The sequence below is a fragment of the Sapajus apella genome, unplaced genomic scaffold (genome assembly GCF_009761245.1).
Source record: "Sapajus apella isolate SASKATOON/1434 unplaced genomic scaffold, GSC_monkey_1.0 scaffold14, whole genome shotgun sequence".
NCBI lineage: Eukaryota > Metazoa > Chordata > Mammalia > Primates > Cebidae > Sapajus > Sapajus apella.
In genome coordinates, this window is record NW_022436954.1 from 1243007 (window position 1) to 1264122 (window position 21116).

At 55.2% G+C, this 21116-nt stretch overlaps 1 protein-coding gene across 10 annotated transcripts in view; it reads right to left on the reverse strand.

The window, feature by feature from the left end:
- Positions 1-618: 618 nt before the first annotated feature.
- Positions 619-21116, reverse strand: part of ANO1 (anoctamin 1) — a 205658-nt gene continuing 185160 nt past the window's right edge. For all 10 annotated transcript variants that reach the window (XM_032282524.1, XM_032282528.1, XM_032282525.1 and 7 more), the window contains 5 exons: positions 19364-19516; positions 11343-11395; positions 8894-9078; positions 4932-5037; positions 619-2432 (listed from right to left, as the gene is read on the reverse strand). In XM_032282524.1, the coding sequence (XP_032138415.1) occupies positions 2166-2432; positions 4932-5037; positions 8894-9078; positions 11343-11395; positions 19364-19516 (764 nt within the window). In that variant the 3' untranslated portion in view covers positions 619-2165. The remainder of the gene's footprint in view (positions 2433-4931; positions 5038-8893; positions 9079-11342; positions 11396-19363; positions 19517-21116) is intronic.

Below are 21116 nucleotides of genomic sequence, written 5' to 3' on the forward strand. Positions count from 1 at the left end.
TTTTTAATAGAGATGGGATTTCTCCATGTTGGCCAGGCTGGTCTCAAACTCCTGACTTCCAGTGATCCACCCACCTTGGCCTCTCAAAGTGCTGGGATGACAGGTATGAGCCACCGCGCCCAGCCTCAGGTAGTTCTTTATAGCAGTGTGAGAATGGATAATACACAGACCATGCAAACGCATAAACACATGCATTCACAGGCACACACACACTGCATACACACGTGCATGTGCAGACCGATGCACATGTATGCATATGTGCACACATGTGGACATGCACAAACACTTGCACCCATATGCACATACAAGCAAATACAAATGAATACACACGTGTGATGTACACCAACATGTAAACACACAGGCACATGCACACAGGAAATGCAAACGTGTGCATATGGTAAATGCAAAGCACATGCAAATGAATAAGCACACACGTGTGCAGCACAAATGCACACACTCCCAGAGAGACGAAGTTCCAAGAACGTTTAGAGCAACCCACATGCTGGCACCACAGGAAAGAGATGCCTGTCAGTTGGTGCTGAGTTTGCACTGGACTTTGGGGACGGCCTGTGAGGTTCCCGGGAGGACGTCACACAGACAGCATTCAAGTGAGGAAAGTGTCATATACTCAAATTTATTTAGATGAATGTCCAGCCACAGTCTTCTGTGGGTTTGTGTACATTCACTTTTTAAAAAAATGGTTTCCATAAAAGGATTTTTGGTAATCGCCTACTTTTTTAATACAATATTTATATACAAAACCCATTTCAAACTACTTACTGTACAAGAGAAAAGAGAAGCATCAGATTGCATGATTTTAGCAAATAATGGAAATCTACAACACCCACAAACTTTGATCACAGTTGGCAGATTAGCGGGAGCGTCAACATCATATCAATGAGGTGTTCAAGACAAATATGTTTATGTTTTGCCTCCTTGCCTTTGCTAAAATGATGTTTCTCTTGGTGCTTGAGAAATTTCAGAGTTGTTTAGCATCGTTGCTGCAGATTTAGATCACTCAGGTAATTTATGAGACTCAGTTTTATACACTTTTAAAATAATTGTCAACAGCAACATTCCTGTGAGTAAAAATATAGAGAAGTGTTACCAAAATAGAAGCCTTTATTAATAAAAATCTTTGGTAGTAACAGTATTTTAAATTTCTCTCAATGGTATTTGGTTAATTAATAAACTCCCTCCACCTTTGAGCTACAGAAAAAATATCCTTAATCTACCACATAATTGATTTTTGAAAACCAAACCAAACCAAACCAAACCAAACCATGAATATTCTAAAGCTTCCAGGGGATTCCGGGAAGTCGTAAGACTTCTCAAAACCCTGACGCCATCTGTGGAAATGCTTCCGGGGTCATCTCTCCCTGCCCATTTTCTGGTCAGTTTTGTTGCGTAAGGAAGAAGAACAGCTCTGAGGTCAGCTTGGTGCCACGCGGCAGGTGTGTGGCTGACAGCGAGGCCTGCCGGGGACGCCAAGGGTGCTGGTTCCTGCTCAGTCAAGGACACCTGTGCCCACTTCCAGCTTTCCAGGAATAGCTGGGATGCTCCCCGCCCCGTGCGGTCAGCGCTGGGGCACTTCTCGCTCTGCCCAGAGTGCCTCAGCCGCTGAACTGAGGAAGGAAAAGGTGATTTAAAGTCTAGCTTTTCTGAAACAGGCAGGTGACACCTTTTGGAACCAGAATCCATCATTATTCTTTCTTGCTTTTTCCATTTTCCCTGAAGCCTCGCACCAGCTTTTGCCCGATGCCTTGGCTTACCATTTCGCATCTATCTTAAGGGGTTAGGAGGATTGAAAGGAGGGTTTCTAGGGGCCTCTGCTCACTGTTCGCCGCCAGGGAGACTCGAGTTTCCAAGCATTCTTTCTGCAAAGCACCTGCCTTTGCTACTTTATTGCTTTATTACCAGCGATCATTTTGATTCACCTTGAAAACTACAGATTGAAAAAAATTCCTGGCCTAATGGCTTTGTGCAAAAACAAGGGAAAGAAAACAGAAAGAAGAAAGGCAAATGTCCTATTAGAAAGTGGTCCTCCATGTTTGCAGAAAACCCAGGAGCCTCCGGGCCCTGGTGGGAGCCAGAAGCCGCCTGCCCTGGGAGAGGGTGCCTGTCGGTCAGGATGCCCGGCTGGCCTGCCCAGCCCCGCTGGTTAGCTACAGGACGCCCCCGTGGTAGGCCTGGCTGGGGGCTGGGCTGCCGAGGCTGTCGGGGCAGGCTTTGGGGTTGTGGTGGTTGCAAGGCGCCTCGTCCTTCTGCCGCTCCTTCTCCATCCACGTGTCCAGCAGCTGCTGCTTGTCCTGCTCCTCCCGCATGAACAGCTCCACCATGAGCACCTTCTCCTTGTGGATCTGCTGGCTGATGTCCTTGGGGATGTCCGGGATGACCCAGTCCACGAAGTCACTCATGAACATGACCAGGTTCTGGAAGGAGGAGGGCAGCGCATGGCAGCAGGGAGGAGGATGGCACCTGGGGAAGTGCCCCCCCACCTCTCTGCCTGGCCCCCACCTGGTGGGGTGCCACCCCGTGACTTCCTGGCTCTTTGACCTCCCTGGGCCTCAGTTTCCCAGCAGGTATGAAGGAGGCTCAGAACCACCCGGCAGGCCTTTGAGAAATGCTGGCCGACTTTCTTGAGCAAATCTGAACTCAGTTATCGTGGGAAAATTATCTGAGTCATTCTGAACTCCTTGACCAGGAGACTCAGGAAGTGACCTGCTGGGTCGCGCATGGCCAAATCCAACAAGCATTGAGGCTTTGGGGAAAAGCATAAAACTAGAAATAACCGCAAATGGATCAAACTTTTACAGTTTGCGAAGCCTCCCGGGGTCCCCTGAACATCTGCCTCCTCCATGGAGACCTTTCTGGTGGATAGAAGGCAGCATAAGTCAGTTTTTATGGAAAAACTGAATTTTGTTTTATATGGAGTCTCGCTGTTGCCCGGGCTGGAGAGCAGTGGCGCAATCTCGGCTCACCGCAACCTCCGCCACCTGGGTTTTTGCAATTCTCCACCTCAGCCTCCTGAGTAGCTGGGATTACAGGCGCGCGCCACCACGCCCGGCTAATTTTTTGTATTTTTAGTAGAGATGGAGTTTCGCCATCTTGACCAGGCTGGTCTTGATCTCCTGACCTCGTGATCCACCCGCCTCGGCCTCCCAAACTGCTGGGATTACAGGCGTGAGCCACCGCGCCTCGCCCGAGAAACTGAACCTTGTTGTTGGCTGAATGCCTGTCCAGCAAGCTTGTGTGGGCACCCCCGGCTGAGCAGGTTCCTGCGTGCCACCTCGAATGGTGTCTTCTCCTGGTTGGCGCTCCCAGGCACCAGCTGTGGCTGGGGTTGGCTGCTCATGCTTACAGCTGCAGAATGTATGCCCCTCATATCTCCCTCTTCCCAGCCTGGACAGCCCAAGCAGTGACCGGCCCATCTGGGGCTGCCTTGCCTCCAGGTGAGGCCAGGTCTGGGGTGCCATATATGCTCCGGGGCTCCCTTGGGATGAGGCTGGGCTGTTTCTGGCCGAGACCCCTCCTTGCTGAGCCCTCAGGCTCTGGTCTGCGGAACGCAGCCCCACACACCTTTTGCACTGCTTGCTGTGAAAAGCTGACAGATGAGGCCGCTGAGCTCAGAGGAGTGGAAGGGGCTGCCCTGTGACAGAGTTGGGACTTGAACCCAGTCCTGGGGATTCCAGGATCAGAGCTCTCGGCCTACTGACTCCCTAGCATCGACTTAATCAAGGTTAGAGGCACACCAGTGAGCAGAACCCACAGCCCAGGGTGCCCCCACCAGGACCTCAGCCTGGGGTCTGCTCCACTGGGAGTCCCTCTGGCTTCAGAAAGTTGGCTCAGACCCTTTCCCAGAGGCTGGGTCAGTGGGGGCTGGGTCCCATGGCTGCCGGCCATGTCTGGGGTCACCTGAGAGCCCACTGCTCTCCTGTCTGTCCTGGCTCTGCCTGCTACCACAGACGTGGTGTGAGAACGAGAGGGGGACAGAGGTGGGGGCCCCTTTCTCCACGTCTCTCTCTTGCTTTTTTTTTTTTTTTGAGATAGGGTTTCACTCTTGTTGCTCAGGCTGGAGTGCAGTGGCGAGATCTCAGCTCACTGCAACCTCTGCCTCCTGGGTTCAAGTGATCCTCCTGCTTCGGCCTCCTAAGTAGCTGGACTTACAGGTGTGTACCACCACACCCACCTAATTTCTGTATTTTTAGTAGAGGCAGGGTTTTACCAGGTTGGCACCTGGCTGGTCTCGAACTCCTGACCTCAGGTGATCCGCCTGCCTCGGACTCCTAAAGTGCTGGGATTATAGGTGCAAGCCACTACGCCAGGCCCCTGTCTTGTTCAGTGAAGAATCTTCCAGTGGCACACGCCTGTAATCCCAGCATTTTGGGAGGGCGAGGCGGGTGGATCACCTGAGGTTAGGAGTTCAAGGCCAGCCTGGCCAACACCGTGAAACCCTGTCTCTAGCAAAAATACAAAAATTAGCCGAGTGTGGTGGCAGGTGCCTGTAATCCCAGCTACTCGGAAGGCTAAGGCAGGAGAATTGCTTGAACTCGGGAGGCGGAGGTCGCAGTGAGCTGAGATGGTGCCACTGCACTCCAGCCTGGGCGACAAAGAGTGAAACTCCAGCTGAAAAAAAAAAAAGAAACTTCTACTGGATTAAACCCACCAGTGAGTCTGAACCCTTCTGCCGGCACCCATCCGGCCCCTGTCTTTGCCTTCCTCTCTCATGAAGTTTTCTTGGGCCCTGTGGGTGCAGGGGGCCTGCGGCCGGCCAGGTCCCCTCCTCGGGTGTCCCAGAGCAAGTTCTCCAAGCCTCTGGAGGAGCCTCTGAACCCGTGGCTCTGGCAGCTCCCGCCTTCCAGACTGTGGGCACAGCGTGGCCCCTCAGCGCCCCCATCCCCAAACCGGAAACCCAGAGGGACCCACCGCACCTGGAACACGATGACAAACGCCAGCCGGGCGGCCAGGACGGCCCAGAAGTCCTTGGAGATGTCGTACTTGTTTTCCGACCATGGGGGCTCTCGGTAGTCTTTGTACCTGCAACAGATGGTGGCAGAGTGGAGGGCGGGGCTTCGGCGGGGCTCAGCTCTGGCCAGAGCCAGGCAGCTCGAGGGCTGCCCGGACAGGCTCGGCTTGGTGTGCGGCTGCCTCCAGGAGGGCAGCCCTCTCTTGGGCGAGCAGCCCGTGGCCCTTCACCCAGGGAGTCTCTCTCCACAGTGGAGGGGGGTGGGCAGGACCCCCCATGGAACAGGCAGGACCCGACAGGCTTCGTGTAAAACACGTGTGGCAGGAAGTATTCCCGAGGCCCAGCCGTGGGCTCACAGAATCAAGGGCGGGGACCATGTGGACCAGGAGAGTCCAAGCTTTTTTTTGAGACAGAGTCTCGCTCTGTGGCCCAGGCTGGAGTGCAGTGGCACCATCTCAGCTCACTGCAACCTCTGCCTCCCGGGCTCAAGCAATTCTCCTGCCTCAGCCTCCCGAGTAGCTGGGACTACAGGCGCCCACCACCATGCCTGGCTAATTTTTGTATTTATTTATTTATTTTTAGTAGAGACAAGGTTTCACTATATTAGTCAGGCTGGTCTCAATCTCCTGACCTTGTGATCCACCCGCCTCAGCCTCCCAAAGTGCTGGGATTATGGGCGTGAGCCACTGTGCCTGGCTGATTCCAAACTTTTTTTTTTTTTTTTTTGAGACGGAGTTTCACTTGTTACCCAGGCTGGAGTGCAATGGCGCGATCTCGGCTCACTGCAACCTCCACCTCCTGGGTTCAGGCAATTCTCCTGCCTCAGCCTCCTGAGTAGTTGGGATTACAGGCACGCGCCACCATGCCCAGCTAATGTTTTGTATTTTTAGTAGAGACGGGGTTTCACCATGTTGACCGGGATGGTCTCGATCTCTTGACCTCGTGATCCACCCGCCTCGGCCTCCCAAAGTGCTGGGATTACAGGCTTGAGCCACCGCGCCCAGCCTGATTCCAAACTTTTAAAAGCACTGGACCCTTTGTTCCCAAAAGAAATCTCACTGGCAACTCCCATAGGGCCCCAAGAGTGCAGGGCCTACTGGGTTGAAGTGGTGGGGGTTCCCCGAGCTTGAACCCCCGGAACCTCAACCCAACCCCCATGCTCCACAGAACTCCAGGATGGGTTCCATGGAACCCAGTTTGAAAACCACCTCTCCAGCCCATCCCCTCTTTGAGGGAAACTATTGAAGGAAAAACCGTTAGCACCTTATCAGCCAGGTGTGGTGGCTCGTGCCTGCAACCTCAGCACTGTCATCTCAGGCCGAGGAGTCAGAGGTCAGTCTGAGCAACATAGTAAAACCCTGCCTCTACAAAAGTACAAAAATTAGCCGGGCATGGTGGTGCACGCCTGTATTCTCAGCTACTCGGGAGGCTGAGGTGGGAGGATCGCCTGAGCCCTGGAGGTTAAGGCTACAGTGAGCTTTGAACATGTCACTGCTCTTCAGCCTGGGCCACAGAGTGAGACCCTGTTTCTACAAAGAGCAAACCCGGCTGGGTGCAGTGGCTCACACCTGTGATCCCAGCACTTTGGGAGGCGTCGGTAGGCGGATCACCACCTAAGGTCAGGAGTTTGAGACCAGCCTGAACAATATGGTCTCTACTAAAAATACAAAAATTAGCTGGGTGTGGTGGTGGGTGCCTGTAGTCCCAGCTACTCGGGAGGCTGAGGCAGGGGAATCGCTTGAACCCGGGAGGCAGAGGCTGCAGTGAGCCGAGATGGTACCACTGCACTCCAGCCTGGGTGACAGGGTGAGACTCTGTTTCAAAAAGGAAAAAAAGAAAATGCAAACCAAACAACACACCAAAAAACCCAACAAAACAAAACCCTGAACATTCGATCAAAGTAACAAACAGTTTATCAAACGTTTGCGGAAGAACGAAGCTAAACATATTATTGGTGCAGGCAGGGGCCTGTCAGGCAGCCGGCCCGGCCCGGCCCCCCCACCCAGGTCTGGGGCGGCTTCTCCTCTTCCTCTTCTGGGGCTGCTGCACCGCCTCACCTCCTTATCTCTAAAGAACACGGGCTGCCCTGGCTCTCAAGTTACCAGCTTTAGTTTGATGTGGCGGACGGATTCCGGGCTTGGAGGGTCCAGCTCACTCACGCCCCTTCCCCCGATGTCCTGCCACTGACCTTGGCTCTTCAATGGAAATGACTGGAGCCTCAGGAGGGAGGCTCACCCCGTTCGTGACACTGCTCGTGCTTCTGTTCTCCCCAGCCCCTTCCTCTTTTCGCAGAGACCCAGGGATGCCCAGGGTCTGTGGGAGCAGGGTGAGGTCTCCGCCTAGGGCCTCCCTCCTCCCTCCACAGCTCCCCAAACCTGGGGCATGCCACACACCAGCTGGAACTCGGCTTGAATGGAGCTGACATCCCCACCCTGCATTGGAAAAGCTTCCCAAAGCTGGACAGAAATGCCCCCACTAGGGGCAGCGTTGCTGGGGGCTGAGCTGCAGGTGTGCCCTTGCTGGTCACTAAAAGGTCAGTCAGGGAGGCCAGGAGAGGAACCAGCTGGCTCTGCAGGCATAGCCCTCGCCTGGACCCTCATCCCTGGTGCTCGCCCTCTCAAACTACCCCCTTGCTGTGTGTCCCCTGGGTAATCACTTGACCTCTCTGGGCCTCAGTCTGGGCATTCCCTCACTTCCTCGTGTCATAAGCATTTACTGACCAACTACTATGTGCCAGACCCCACTCCAGGGATGGAGAATTCCGGGGGATGCCCAACAGAAAGGGCCCTTTCCTGCGGAGCTTGATTTCTGGAGGAAGCTGGATGGGAGTTTCCGAGGGCCTGTTCAGCACTGTGCTGCCAAACCCTGAGATGGGATCGGGCTGGGCCACAGCTCTGGTGCCAGCTGCTGGGCTAGGCAGAAGTTGCATAACCCTTTTTCCCACGGGGACGAGCAGCCCTGGCCTCCCAGTGTCAGAAGCCACACGTGCCAGCTCGTCCCTCTTCACTGTGTGCTCAAGGCTTTGTCTGCTGGCACCTGTCTCCTCTTCAAGTCACAGCGCCCCAGTTTTTCTTAGGACCCCCCAATTCTCTATGACTTCACACCCTGGCACGTGACCCAGACCAAGCCAAGATGAGCCCTCCTCCTGGTGGCAATAGTGGTTGGTTCAGGAATGGACATCTGACCCAAGATGGGCCAGTAAGACTCAGTCCCTGGACGTTTGCTGACTACTGGGAAACAGGAGATCTTTCCACAGGGGCTGCAGAGCGGAGAGGATATAAGCCAGGAGCTGCAGGGAACCCTTTCCACCAGCAAGAGAACAATGCAGACAGAGGAAATCAAAGCGGAGGGGCAGTGCCAGAGTGGAGCCTGATGGCAAACTGTAGCTCCTGGATCCAGCCATGCCTGAAGCTATCCTGGGCTTCTTAGTTATAGGAACTGGTAAATCACCTCTAATTTCCTCCCCTCAGGCATCTTTTTATTCATTTTATCGATTTTTTGAAATTATAGATAGGGTCTCACTCTGTTGCCCAGGCTGGACTGCAGTGATGTGACATAGCTCTCTGTAGCCTCAAATTCCTAGGCTCAATCTATCCTCCCACCTCAGCCTCCCAAGTAGCTAGAACTACAGATGTGTGCCACAAGTCCTGGCTATTTAAACATTTTTTTGCAGAGATGGGGGGCTCACTGTGTGGCTCAGGCTGGTCTCCAACTCCTGGGCTCAAGCGATCCTCCTGCCTGGCCCCCGCAAAGCGCTGGGATTACGGGTGTGAGCCACTGCACCAGCCTTTTTTTTTTTTTTTTTCTCTTTTTAAGCAAGTTTGAGTTGTTTCATGACTTGCCCTGATTTGAGCCCCGCCCAAAGCCGGGCTCTCCCAGAAACTCACTAAACGTGGCTTTTCAAAGAGAGGGGCTTGAGAGCAGTACCTGCAGATCTGCACCTCGTAGCCCAGGTCCAGGGGGTCGTTGGGGGCTGTGCCGTTCTGGAAGTCGCTGACGTTGAAGGAGGAGAGGGTGTGGTTGACGAAGCCGTGCATGGTCCCGTCCTTACTGTACATGTACAGGTACACCAGGCGTGGGATGAAGTCGGACGTGAAGGAGATCACGAAGGCCTGCGCAGGGGACATGGCAGTGAGGGGGACCCCCAGACTGGGCACAGGAGGGCTGGCTGCAACAAGGGGTGACCCATCCATAGCCACACTGGGCCCCGGCCACGTGCTGCTGCCCCTGGAGGGGACTGTAGCCGCACAGCTTTGGCATGTGGACTGAATGGATGCAGGGTCGGGGGCACTCCTCTCAGCCCCCTGGCAGCTGAAGGAGAGCACCTGGGGGCCAGGGACAGCACACTCCTAGAAGCGAAGGTGCCAGGCGGACGCTGGAAGCCTTTTGCTGGCTGTGTGGCCTCTGGCAAATCACCCAACCTCTCTGTGCCTCCATTTTCTTCTTGTCAAAACAGGGCTAACAACACCCACGCCATGTATGCGAAGTGCCTCTGGGCTTGTTGGAGAAGGGAATGAGGCAGGAAGGGAAAGTGCTTTGCAGGCTGTCAGGTCCTCCCCCAGCTCATTCTGTTACAGCCCGGGCTGCGGCTGGTACACTTACAAAAGAGGAATCGGAGGCCCAGCGGCTGCCTCTCACGTGGCTGTGTGGCCCTGGGCAAATCACCTAACCTCTCTGTGCCTCTGGTGCTGTAACAGTCCCCACGTCCAAAGGCTGTGTGCAGACGCATGGGCTGGTGTGTGGAAAGAGCTTAGCAGGGTCTAGCACATTCTAGGTGCCTCATGAATGTCACCTGTTATCTTTTTTTTTTTTTGAGAGACAAGGTCTCACTATGTTTCATTATGTTGGCCAAGCTGGTCTTGAACTTCTGGCCTCAAGCAATCCTCCTGCCTCAGCTTCCGAAAGTGCGGAGATTACAGGCGTGAGGTGCCGCGCCCGGCCTGTTCTCGCTGCTGTTGTCCTCAGGAGGTGCCCCTGTGTTCTGTAGCTGCTCACGGCACCCACTTGTTGCAGAGACGATGCACCTCTGTTCCCAGCCTCACAACCCAGCACAGCGCAGCCCCTGCCTCAGGGCCCTGCGCTCCCTTGTCTGGGTGGGGTAAGGAGCCGTCCCCGCGTGCACACTCTGCCTCTATCATGTGGTGGGAGCACGTGCCTGGCAGAAGGGGTTGCCCGCTGGGAAAGGGCGCTGTCCGAGGGCTCTGAGGGGCCCTTCTCCAGGGCTGAGTCCCTGACTTGGCATCCTGGCCTTGCAAAGGCATTGACTGTCAGCCCTGGGGAGCCATCCCACCATCCCGCATGTGCATGGTGTCACCTTTCGGTGGGGACGATTTGGCTCAGCTGGAGGGTAGAAGGGATGAGAGCCACGGGGCCCTGCAACAGTGGACTCCCTGTGGCTGCCTGGGGTTCTCATGCCTGGGACACAGCCTTGGGCTTGAAGTATGTGCTGGGGACAGCTGGACACAGCTAAACCCAGGAGATCCAGGCCATGGGCAGAGCCAGGCAGACCCTGATGGGGAAGGCCGAGGGCCGGGCCACCCTAGCCTGCAGTCCTGGGGATAGGAGAGGCCCGAAGGGGCCGCCAGGCTGGGGAGGAGGCTGAGGGGCCTGGAGCACTGATTCTCAGCAGAGCTGTGTGTGAGGCTGACAAGCGCTCCTTTCTCGCTCTGTTTCAGCATCTCCCAAACCTCCACAAAGCAGCCATATGTTTTAGATTAAGGAGAAAAATCAACTTTGTTTTCTTTAAATCAGAGAACAGAAAGATTACCAGTGAGGAATCTGTGTCTCCCTCTGTGTCTTCCTTCCTATCTCTGCCTCTTGCTTATTCTCAGTGGACTTAGGGGCCAAGGTGGGCAAGGTAAATAATTTTGCTCAAAGCTTGCAGAAACGCTGGGTGCAGTGGCTCATGCCTGTCACCCCAGCACTTTGTGAGGGAGGCCGAGGGCGGACCACCTGAGGTCAGTTCGAGACCAGCCCGGTCAACATGTCAAACCCTGTCTCTGCTAAAAATACAAAAGTTAGCCGGGCATGGTGGTGTGGGCCTGTAATCCCAGCTACTTGGAGGTTGCAGTGAGCCGAGATGGCGCCACTGCGCTGCAGCCTGGACCGCAGAGTGAGACTCTGTCTCAGAAAAAAAATTAAAAAAATTAAAAACTTGCAGAAAAACGTTGATGAGAATTTGCTATGCCTCCTCAGAGCCCACCCTCCCGACTCCACGTGGTCAAGGGACATTTATAACTAGAGAGGCCTGGCAGCCGGGGGCCGAACCGTGGCTGGAGGTGGAAGATCTATGCCCAGCGTCTTCTCAGAGGGGCCCCCGGCTGCCTGGCAGCTCAGCCAGGACTTCCATTCCACCGAGGTCCCTGATGTCACTTACATTGATAATGACAGCAAGCTTCCCAATGCCTCTGAGGATATTGTACCAGATTCCTGTGGGAAGAAAAAGTCACAGTTTTAAAGTGCCCCAGACTCTCAGTGACTGCAGCCACCAGGCAGCAGCCTGAGGGGACCACCCTTTCAGGGGCCAGGCTTGTTCCTTCTCACAGCAACCGGGAATCATTTGCTGAGGTCCTGAGGAAGCCAGGTCAGGGCCAGGGCCTGGCGTGCACCAGCCTTTCCGACAAGCTCACCAGCTTCTCAAAGAGGTGCTTAAAAACAGCTGGTCCCTGAGGGGTTCTGCAGATCTCCCCACGAACCTGTTTAAATACTAATTGGCTTAGATGAAACCTTTTTTTTCCCCCCCTAAAGTGTCAAAGATTCAACTGGGGTGGAGCTCCTAAAGCTCTGCTGGAGGATTCCTGTATTTAGGGCGAGACCAGACATGGGTTTGCAATTAAAGACAGGGCCAGGCCCCCGGCTGGTGGCACTGAGGCCACAGCAGGGCAGATCGAGCCGTTCCCCATCTGGACACCTCCTTGCTCTCTTAACTCCAAGACACAGGGTTGCACCACATCACAGATGAACAGGAGCAGCACCACACAGCGCCGGGGACTCGTGGCCTCTCCATCCATCTTCCCAGCTGCTATGAGAACTAGCAGGGCCCAGGAAGGAAGCCTCAATGGTCCAGGAAGCAGGGTCTCAGTGTTGCAATTCTGGAAATGGTCCCATGTCCTGGGCTGACCCCTGCCCACCCTGATTGCGCCCTCCCATGCCCAGCACTGCTGTGCGTAGCGGTGGGGTTGGGAGCCTGTCCTGGGTCTGCTCTCCTTGCCCTGGGCTGGCTCTGAGGTGGGCGATACCCAGCACTCATCAGAAAGGGCCAGGATGGGGCAGATGGACTTTCTACCTGTGCAGGGGGCTGCAGGGAGAGCTGTACATGGTGCTTCTGCCCGAGTAGCCGAGGGGAGTATCCCAGTCCCTGTTTTTGGGGTGCATGCTGGAGGCCTGCAAAGGCAGCAAGAGTTCAGGCCCCCTGTGTGGCCCAGAGCTAGAAACCATGGGCTCAGGTGAAATCTCCCAGGCAAGCTCTCTCGCCCCCTGGCCCCAGCCAGTGCCAATTCAATGAGAGACCACAGTCACAATCATCATCAATCAGAAATCCCCACTGCGGACTGGATGTGGCGGCTCATGCCTGTAATCCCAGCATCTTGGGAGGCTGAGGTGGGCAGATGACTTGAGACCAGGAGTTTGAGACCAGCCTCGCCAACATGGCGAAACTCCATCTCGACTAAAAATACAAAAATTAGCCGGGCTTGGTGGCGCGCGCCTGTAATCCCAGCTACTCGGGAGGCTGAGGCAGGAGAATCGCTTGAGCCAGGGAGGTGGAGGTTGTGGTGAGCCGAGATCATGCCATTGCACTCTAGCCTGGGCGACAGAGCAAGGCTCTGTCTCAAGAAAAGAGAGAATACCCACTGCAAGCCATTGCTGGCGGGCAATTTGAGAAGTGACAGTCACACCCCCCTGCCACCTGTCTCCAGTCCTGGGGCCATAGGGGCCATCGTCTAATCCCAGACGAGGAGTTTACTATAGCTCTGCGTGGTCTTTCGCATGAGTGCAGCGCTCCTGACTTTATTTTTCTGCCGGAGCGGGTGGCGGGGCAGTCACGTGGGCTCTGCGCACTAGCGGCCCTAGGGTTACCCATCCTGAAGAAAGCAGCTGGGAACGCACATGAGGGTTGGATGGCACCGCCCTACAAAGTCAGCAGTGAAGCACTCCCTCGGGAGTGGAAACGCTTCCTGCCCAGCTTCTCCTGGTCGGGTGTCAGGGCTGAGGGCTCGACTCAGAGCTCCTAGGGCAGGCTGCGAGTTGCACATCCTTGTAGCTCTGTGTCTAGCTTGGGGTCTGGCACATGGGGTGGGTGCTGCTGGGTAAATGTTTGCTGAGTGACTGCATGAGCGCAGGAAGCCCTTTCCAAGCAGACTCTGGCGCAGGAGCAGAGGCGGCAGAGCGGTCCAGGCAGGCCCCGTTGAGGCTGGATGGCCATTTTGTTGTGCTTGCCTACTGCTTAAAAATACAGACTGGTGCTTATAAACCAGGAAAATGTATTTTAAAAAATCGAGGCTGGGCGCAGTGGCACATGCCTGTAATCCCAGCACTTTGGGAGGCTGAGGCGGGTGGATCACCTGAGGTCAGGAGTTCAAGACCAGCCCGGCCAACATGGCAAAATCCCTTCTCTACTAAAAATACAAAAATTAGCTGGGCGTGGTGGCGCATGCCTGTCATCCCAGCTACTGGGGAGGCTGAGACAGGAGAATCGCTTGAACCCGGGAGGCGGAGGTTGTGGTGAGCCGAGATCACACCATTGCACTCCAGCCTGGGCAAAAGAGAGAGACTCTGTCTAAAAAAAAATGAAAAATCCTGAGGCGCTCCTTGGCTCTGGTCCTGGCTGGGTGGTGAGTCTTCTTGGCAACTGGTTGTGGTGCCCGGGGGCGCCCCCTGCAGGCCGAGCCGTGCACCGCAGCTCTGCTGTCTGCAGGGGCCTCCTAGGGACCTCCCTCCCTGCCGCCAGCGGCCCGTTAGGATCACCTTTGCATCCAAACCCAGACCCCCCTAGAGAGTTGAACGTTTCAAGAAATCTGGGAACGGGCACAGTGGTCTGCGGGCATGAAGAACTGTCCCAGGCCTTAGTCTCACACGTGAGTGCAGCCCGCGTGGCCCTGACGCTCTGAGTTTGAGGCCTCCCAGGCGGGGTGCTGAGGTGCGGTGGGCCTGGGGAGGGGGCTGAGGTCTTTGGGTGTGGGGGTCCTGAGGGAGGTGGCTCCTGAGCTCAGGGCCGTGGAAGGGCAGGACTCAGGCAGGCAAGGAGGTCTGCCCAGGGAATGGCCCAACGGGCCCAGAGAGACCACAGGGAACGGGAGGGGTGAGGCGGGATGAGACGGAGCTGGGAGCAGGGTCTTCCCGCCTCAGGGGCCGGGATGGAGCCTGTCCTGGCGGGTCTGGGGGATATCTGTGTCCAGGCAGACAGCTCTCTGTGTGGCCCTGCACATCCGCAGGGTGTGTTTGAGTGAGAAATGAAGAACCGGGACCCCAGACCCAGCCCACGGAATCGACCTCTCCTGGGGTGGGGCTGGGAACCCCAAGTTAGTCCGACACACACTCCAGCGTGAGACTCAATGCTCCGAGGAGCTCTGTAAACCAAAAACAAAATTCTAAGCCCCCCAATCATGGAATGGAATCCATCATCTCAGCCAGGGCACCCCCAAGTTTGCCTTAAAGACTGGTTCAGGCTGTGACGGGGCGTGGGGGTGAGGGGGTTGGACAGACCTCATTATCTCCTCCTCCCTTTTGGAATTCAGGAAAAGCTGACCAGCGTGAACATCAACACAACCTTCAGTGTGCTAAACATTTACAGCCTCTCTGTGAAGCCTGTTACCTGGAGGCTTCATCTGTGTCATAAAACCTTGGTTTCCACAACCCATATCATAACCCATTCTTTCCTTTCTATCGATAAGAGCTCTTTCAAGCAACTGACAACCAGAAATTTTTAAAATAGCCTGGTGTGGTGGCTCACAACTATAACCCCAGCACTTTGGGAGGCTGAGGCAGGCAGATCACCTGAGGCCATGAGTTTGAGACCGGCCTGGCCAACATGGTAAAACCCTGTCTCTACTAAAAATACAAAATTAGCCAAGTGTGGTGGTGCCCGCCTGTAATCCCAGCCACTCGGGAGGCTGAGGCAGGAGAATCGCTTGAACCCAGGAGGTGGAGGTTGCATCTTGCCATTGCACTCCAGCCTGAGTGACAAGAACAAAACTCCTTCTCAAAAAAAAAAAAAAAAAAAATTTACCTATAACCTGGAAGGGACCCCACCCTGTCCCGCCTTTCTGGACCCAGCTAATGTGTAGCTTAGATGTATCTGATTGAAGTTTCATGTCTCCCTAAAATGTATGAAGCCAAGCTGTGTCCTGACCACCTTGGGCCCATGTTCTCAGGACCCCTGAGGGCTGTGTCATGGGTCATGGTCACTCAGATTTGGCTCAGAGTAAATCTCTTCAAATAGTTTACAGAGTTTGACTCTTGTGACATCTGTCAGTAAAAGGGGATGCTGTGCTTTTGGAAACTCTTTGGATGGGCTTCTTTTACGAAAGTCCTGTTGGGGAAAACTGCCTCATCTTTACTTCCCCAAGTACATTCCTTGGTTTCTTTCCCAAGGAATTTTTCCCACTCTGGGGGGGGCTCTAAGCCCCATTTCCCAGAACAGAACAGGCAGGTACTTAGATAAAGCCAGGTGCTTGGCGATGCCACCACTTCTGCCCACATGCAGTGCCCGGGAGCGGAATGCCAGCTGTGCTTTCCCACCGCCAGGCTCTGAAGAACCAGGAGGAGAACAGGAAGTCGAAGCCAGAGCTGGGGAGCTGGAGCGGATTCCCACGCATGGGCTGGGCCCCCGCTGTGACCTGCCGGACTGCGGGGTGATCAAGGCACCTGCGCTTTGTGGCATGGCTTCTCCCAGCCACCCAGGGCCCCAGGGGCGCAGGTCACAAGGGCCTGAGGGGCCCTCTGTCCTCTCAAGGAGCTTGCCTGGGGCCCCTGCACGGATCATAGATGGAATACAAAAGTCTCTTCAGGGAAAGGTTACGGTTAAGGAACTCACAAACAGAGGCGTGGAAGGACGGCAGATTATGCCTTCAACCAAGCGGACAGGAACCAGGAAGTGAGTAGCTGATCCGTAAGAACTGGGCAAAGCGAGCCAGGGGCAAAGAGTCCAAAGAGGCACGTGTGCTGGTGGGGATGCCAGTGCCTGCAGAGGGGCTGCAGGAAGCCAGGGCCACCCAGCTGCTGCTCTTTCACCGGGTGGGTTTGCAAGCTTCAGCCAGCCACCATCTGGGGACAGCCAGAGCTTCTTGAAACAGAGGGTGTCAGAGCAAACACACGTACATCATGATGTGGCAGGGGGCGGGGGCGGGGGTACTGTCAGGTGGCCGAGCTTCAGGCCTTTGTGAGGACTCAGTGTGGGTGGCTCCCTTCTTTTCTCCTTTTAGCTACACCTGCTGGAATGGGATGACATTCTTTTCTTTCTTTTTTTTTTGAATTGGTCTTGCCCTGTTGCCCAGGCTGGCATGCAGTGGTGTGATCTTGACTCACTGCAACCTCCACCTCCCGGTTCAAGCAATTCTCCTGTCTCAGCCTCCCGAGTAGCTGGGACTACAGGCGTATGCCACCATGCCCAGCTAATTTTCGTATTTTTAGTATAGACCGGGGTTTCACCATGTTGGCCAGGCTGGTCTCAAACTCAAACTCCTGACTTCGTGATTCACCCACCTCGGCCTCCCAAAGCGCTGCTGGGATTATGGGCATGAGCCACTGCGCCTGGCCGGCCACTCTTTTCTTTACTGCCACGGGACAGAGAGCTGCAGAATTTCCGAGGATGGCAGGGCACACCTGGAGAGCTGTCCCAGGGCTCCCCTTTTGGGGTCTTTGGTGTGCAGGGTGAGGTTTTCAGAAGCAAACTCTCTATGCAGGCAGGAGGTCCAGGGCTTCAGCTCTCTGGTGTCAGCTCTGTTACCACCTGAGCCTCGGTCTCCTATCGGGAAAGTGGGACTGGGGAGGATTTACCCGGGCTTCCTCCAGGAGGACACAACAGGCTGAGCTTCCGAGAAAAGTTAATGTTGCAGGCGGCTCTGTGGCACTGATCTTCAAAGCAGTATACCTGGGCACAGCCGGCGTGCAGTCTCACCTGGTTCTTGAGAGCAGACGTGCAGAGATGGTCATGGTGGCCCGTTTTTCGGTGGCCTCTTTCTCACCTGTCTCACCAGCTAAAATGGCCTTTTACACTGTTTTTTTTTTTTTTTTCGAGATGGAGTCTTGCTCTGTTGCCCAGGCTGGAGTGCAATGGTGCGATCATGGCTCACTGCAACCTCCGCCTCCCGGGTTCAGGCAATTCTCCTGCCTCAGCCTCTTGAATAGCTGGGATTACAGGAGCCCACCACGCCTGGCTAATTTTGTATTTTTAGTAGAGATGGGTTTCTCCATGTTGGCCGGGCTGGTCTCGAACTCCTGACCTCAGGTGATCCGCCCACCTCAGCCCCACACAAAGTGCTGGGATTACAGGCGTGAGCCACCGCGCCCCGCCAGCTTCCCGCATTTTTGTAAGATGATGTTTGGCCTACAGAAGCCCAACCCAAAACTTCTTATCACGCGGGTGTGGAATCTTTATTTCGGCAAGGTGAAATCCCCAGTACATAATTCTACCTTTCGTTTATTCCAATAATTAGTACAAAGGTGCTATGCCAGCTAAAACTGTGTGAAATTTGAGATAAAATGCATGTGTTTTTGTAATTTGGTTTTCACCCTGAAAATTGGGTCCTACGACAGGATAAGATAGGCTCACCCTTCCTGTGAGGGCTGGCTCTGGTGGAGGCCTGCATGGGGCTCCCATGTCCCTCACCCTCCGGGACACAGTGTCACCCTGTCTCTGCTTAAATGCCTCTGGTAACAGGGAGCTCTCTAACCCACAAGGAAGTCTGCTGTGTTTTTGACACCTCTGATTATTACAAAGTTATCATTTTTCTTTTCCTCCCTTCCCTCCCTCCCTCCCCCCCCCCCTCCTTTTCTTTCTTTTTTTTTTTTTTTTTTTCAGTGTCTCTCTCTTTTGCCCAGGCTGGAGTGCAATGGCACAATCACAGCTCACTGCAGCCTTCACTTCCTGGGCTCACACGATCCTCTTGCCTCAGCCTCCCAAGTAGCTGGGACCACAAGTCTGCGCCACCACATCCAGCTAATTTAACTTATTTTTTGGGGGCAGGGTCTCACTCTGTTGCCCAGGAGTGGGCATAGCTCACTGCAGTCATAACCTTCCTGGGCTCACGGATCCTCCCACCTCAGCCTCCTGAGTAGCTGGCACTACAGGCATGCACCATCATGCCTGGCTAATTTTTGTATTTTTTGTAGAGACAGGGTTTTGCCATATTGCCAAGGCTGGTCTTGAACTCCTGAGCCCAAGCTATCCATCCTCCTTGGCCTCCCAAAGCAGTGAGATTATAGGAGCAAGCCACTGTGCTCAGCCCAAAGTTATCCTTTACGCTGCCCGTAAATACGCGTTCTCCCAACCCCACTCCTCCTCTGCACGATCAAGGTGCCTGAGTGACCGGGTCAGCAAGCTGGACTTGAGCTGCATCTTGGCTTTGATCCCCAAGGCAAGCCTCGTGATGACTTGGACTGTTCTCCCCTGTCTACAGACGTGGGCTCCTTCCTTCCATTTTTTTTCTCTCTTTTTTTTTTTTTTAGAGACGGGGTCTCGTTATGTTGTCCGGGCTGGAGTGCAGTGGTATTCACAGGTGTGATCCCACCACTGATCAGCATGGGAGTTTTGATCTGCTCTGTTTCTGACCTGGGCTGGTCCCCCCCTCCTTAGGCAACCTGGTGGTCCCTCGCTCCTGGGAGGTCCCCATATTGATGCCGAACCTAGTGCGGACACCCGATCGGCATAGCGCACTACAGCCCAGAACTCCTGGGCTCAAGAGATCCTCCCACCCTAGCCTCCCGAGTAGCTGGGGCTACAGGCACATGCCACTGCACCCAGCCCTTCCTTTTCTCTTTTGTGAACATTAAATGATGCCATGACATGCATCGTAGGAGGGCACTTGCTGAATGGCTAATACTGCCTTCCCCTTGCTCTCGCCCTGGCACTGGGGTCTCACAATTGCTAGAGGTGGGTGCTGTCAGCCATTGGAAAGGAAATGTGTCTCCTGCACCTCCTAAAGCAGCAGGTTGTTGAGACATTCAGATGTCTGGGACTCACTCTGCACACGTCCTCTGTGACCAGTGCATCGTGGGAGGGGAGAGTGGGGACCTGCAGGTCTTGTGTCACCTGCCCCCAGGCTCTACCTGTGAAAGGCTAAGTGAAGAGCCCCAGTGGGGACACCTGGCCAGCTCTGGCTGTAGCTTCTGAAGAGCAGCACCCCCCTCCCAAACCGAGCGCACCCTTGGAGCTGGTCCCCAGCCCACGGGGTCACTCACCGATGTCTTTGGCTCTGACTACCACCGGCCTTCGGAGCTCGGTGACAAACTTTTTGGCGTCCAGGCGGATCTCAATGATGTTGTTCAGCAGTGCAAACAGCGGGGCCAGGGGGAAGGAGGCGACAAACAGGGTGACAAAGCCAAACTGGATGACTGCAAAGAGAGCCCAGTGCCAGTCAGCACTCTGTGAGCCACAGCCCACAAGTGGGGGGACCCCACTGCCCCCTGTGCTGAGCTGCACAGGTCTGGGCTGCCCCACCTCCAGTGAGCCCACCTGCACGGCCCCCACCTGCAGATGCATGAGAGGACCCCTTGGGATGGACCCTCCATGGTCCTGGGTGAACTCGAGGCCAGGAGCGGGCCCAAGGCAGAATTCCAAATTTTGCTCTGAATCTCAGTGTTGGACTCTTGAATAATGGGAATGTTCACTTATCTATGGCTAATATTGCCCTGTCACCTAGGCTGGAGTACAGTGGGACAATCATGGCTCACTGCAGCCTCAACCTCCCAGGCTCAGTGAATCCTCCTACCTCGGCCTCCCGAGTAGCTGGGACCACAGGCATGCACCACTGTGACCGCTTAACTTTTGTCTTTCTTGTAGAGCTGGGGTTTTGCTATGCTGCCTGGGCTGGTCTTAAACTCCTGAGCTCGGTGATCATCCAAAGTGCTGGGATTACAGGCATGAGCCAGCTCGCCAGCCTACGTCAGATTTTAAAAAATCACCAATAGGAAAAGGACCATCATGAGCTCAAAGGCCCAGCCTGAGGTCATCCCCTTGCTGGTGCTGGGAAGGGACGTGGCAGTGGCCCTGCTGCTTCCATCACGGAGGCTTCCTGGGACCGGGGGGACCTGCCTGTATCTTCCAGAGCCCCAAACTTCCCTTGGCATCGGGCCTCCTGGATCGGGGCGGGGACCCACTGCCCAGGGCAGTCCCTCACCTCTGCCCTGTGGCCCTCCCTCTGGGGATTGATCGCCCCACCCAGGAGCCAGCTCTGGGGTTTCTCGGGCTTTGGATGAGGCATCCAGCATGGGCTGGTCTCCTGGGCGAAGGTCAGAAAAAGGTTGCTAAGGGGAACTGAATAGGAAAGCTGGTTCAGGAACTGCACAGTAGGACCCAGTCCAAGGGTGTTTGGTGCCAGGCAGTAAACAAGGAAGCCGGCAGAATGTCACCGTGTGCTTGGCGGGCTGAGTGTGGGCATTGTTAGCATGTCGGATGGGCTGTGGGGGTTGCCCTGCAAATTCTCTCCCTGGGCTGTCTCGCTCACCCTGGAAAGGTGGGCTGAGTGGGAGGCCTCTGGTCCTGCCTGAGGTCCCTGGAGGGGATGAGGCATTGCTTATGTGGGGCAGTGTGTGCTGTGCTGAGGCCCGAGGCTGTGGGTCACCCACCGGGGTGGGCTTCCCCACTTCTGAGTGGCTCTGCCTACTCTGGCACTAAGGGCATGACCCGGGAGCTGGAGACGCCGCCAGGGCTGGCGCTAGGGAGGGAGGGTGCTGGGGGCCGGGGAGGTGGGGCATTCCCAGATGGGCTTGTTCTCCCCATCTATCCACATCCGTGGCTTGGGCCTTCTTTGGAGGAACAGACTGGCAGCCGATGGATGGGGAGAAACCCAGTGGGTGCAGAAATGTGCCTTGGCGGGTGGGGGCAGGGTGGGGCCTGGTGACACCTCCTGTGTACGTGGGGAGGAGGTGCCTGCTCCAGAAATCCCATCAGGAACTCAGGATGCAACGTCCGGCCACTCGGAAAATAAATCCC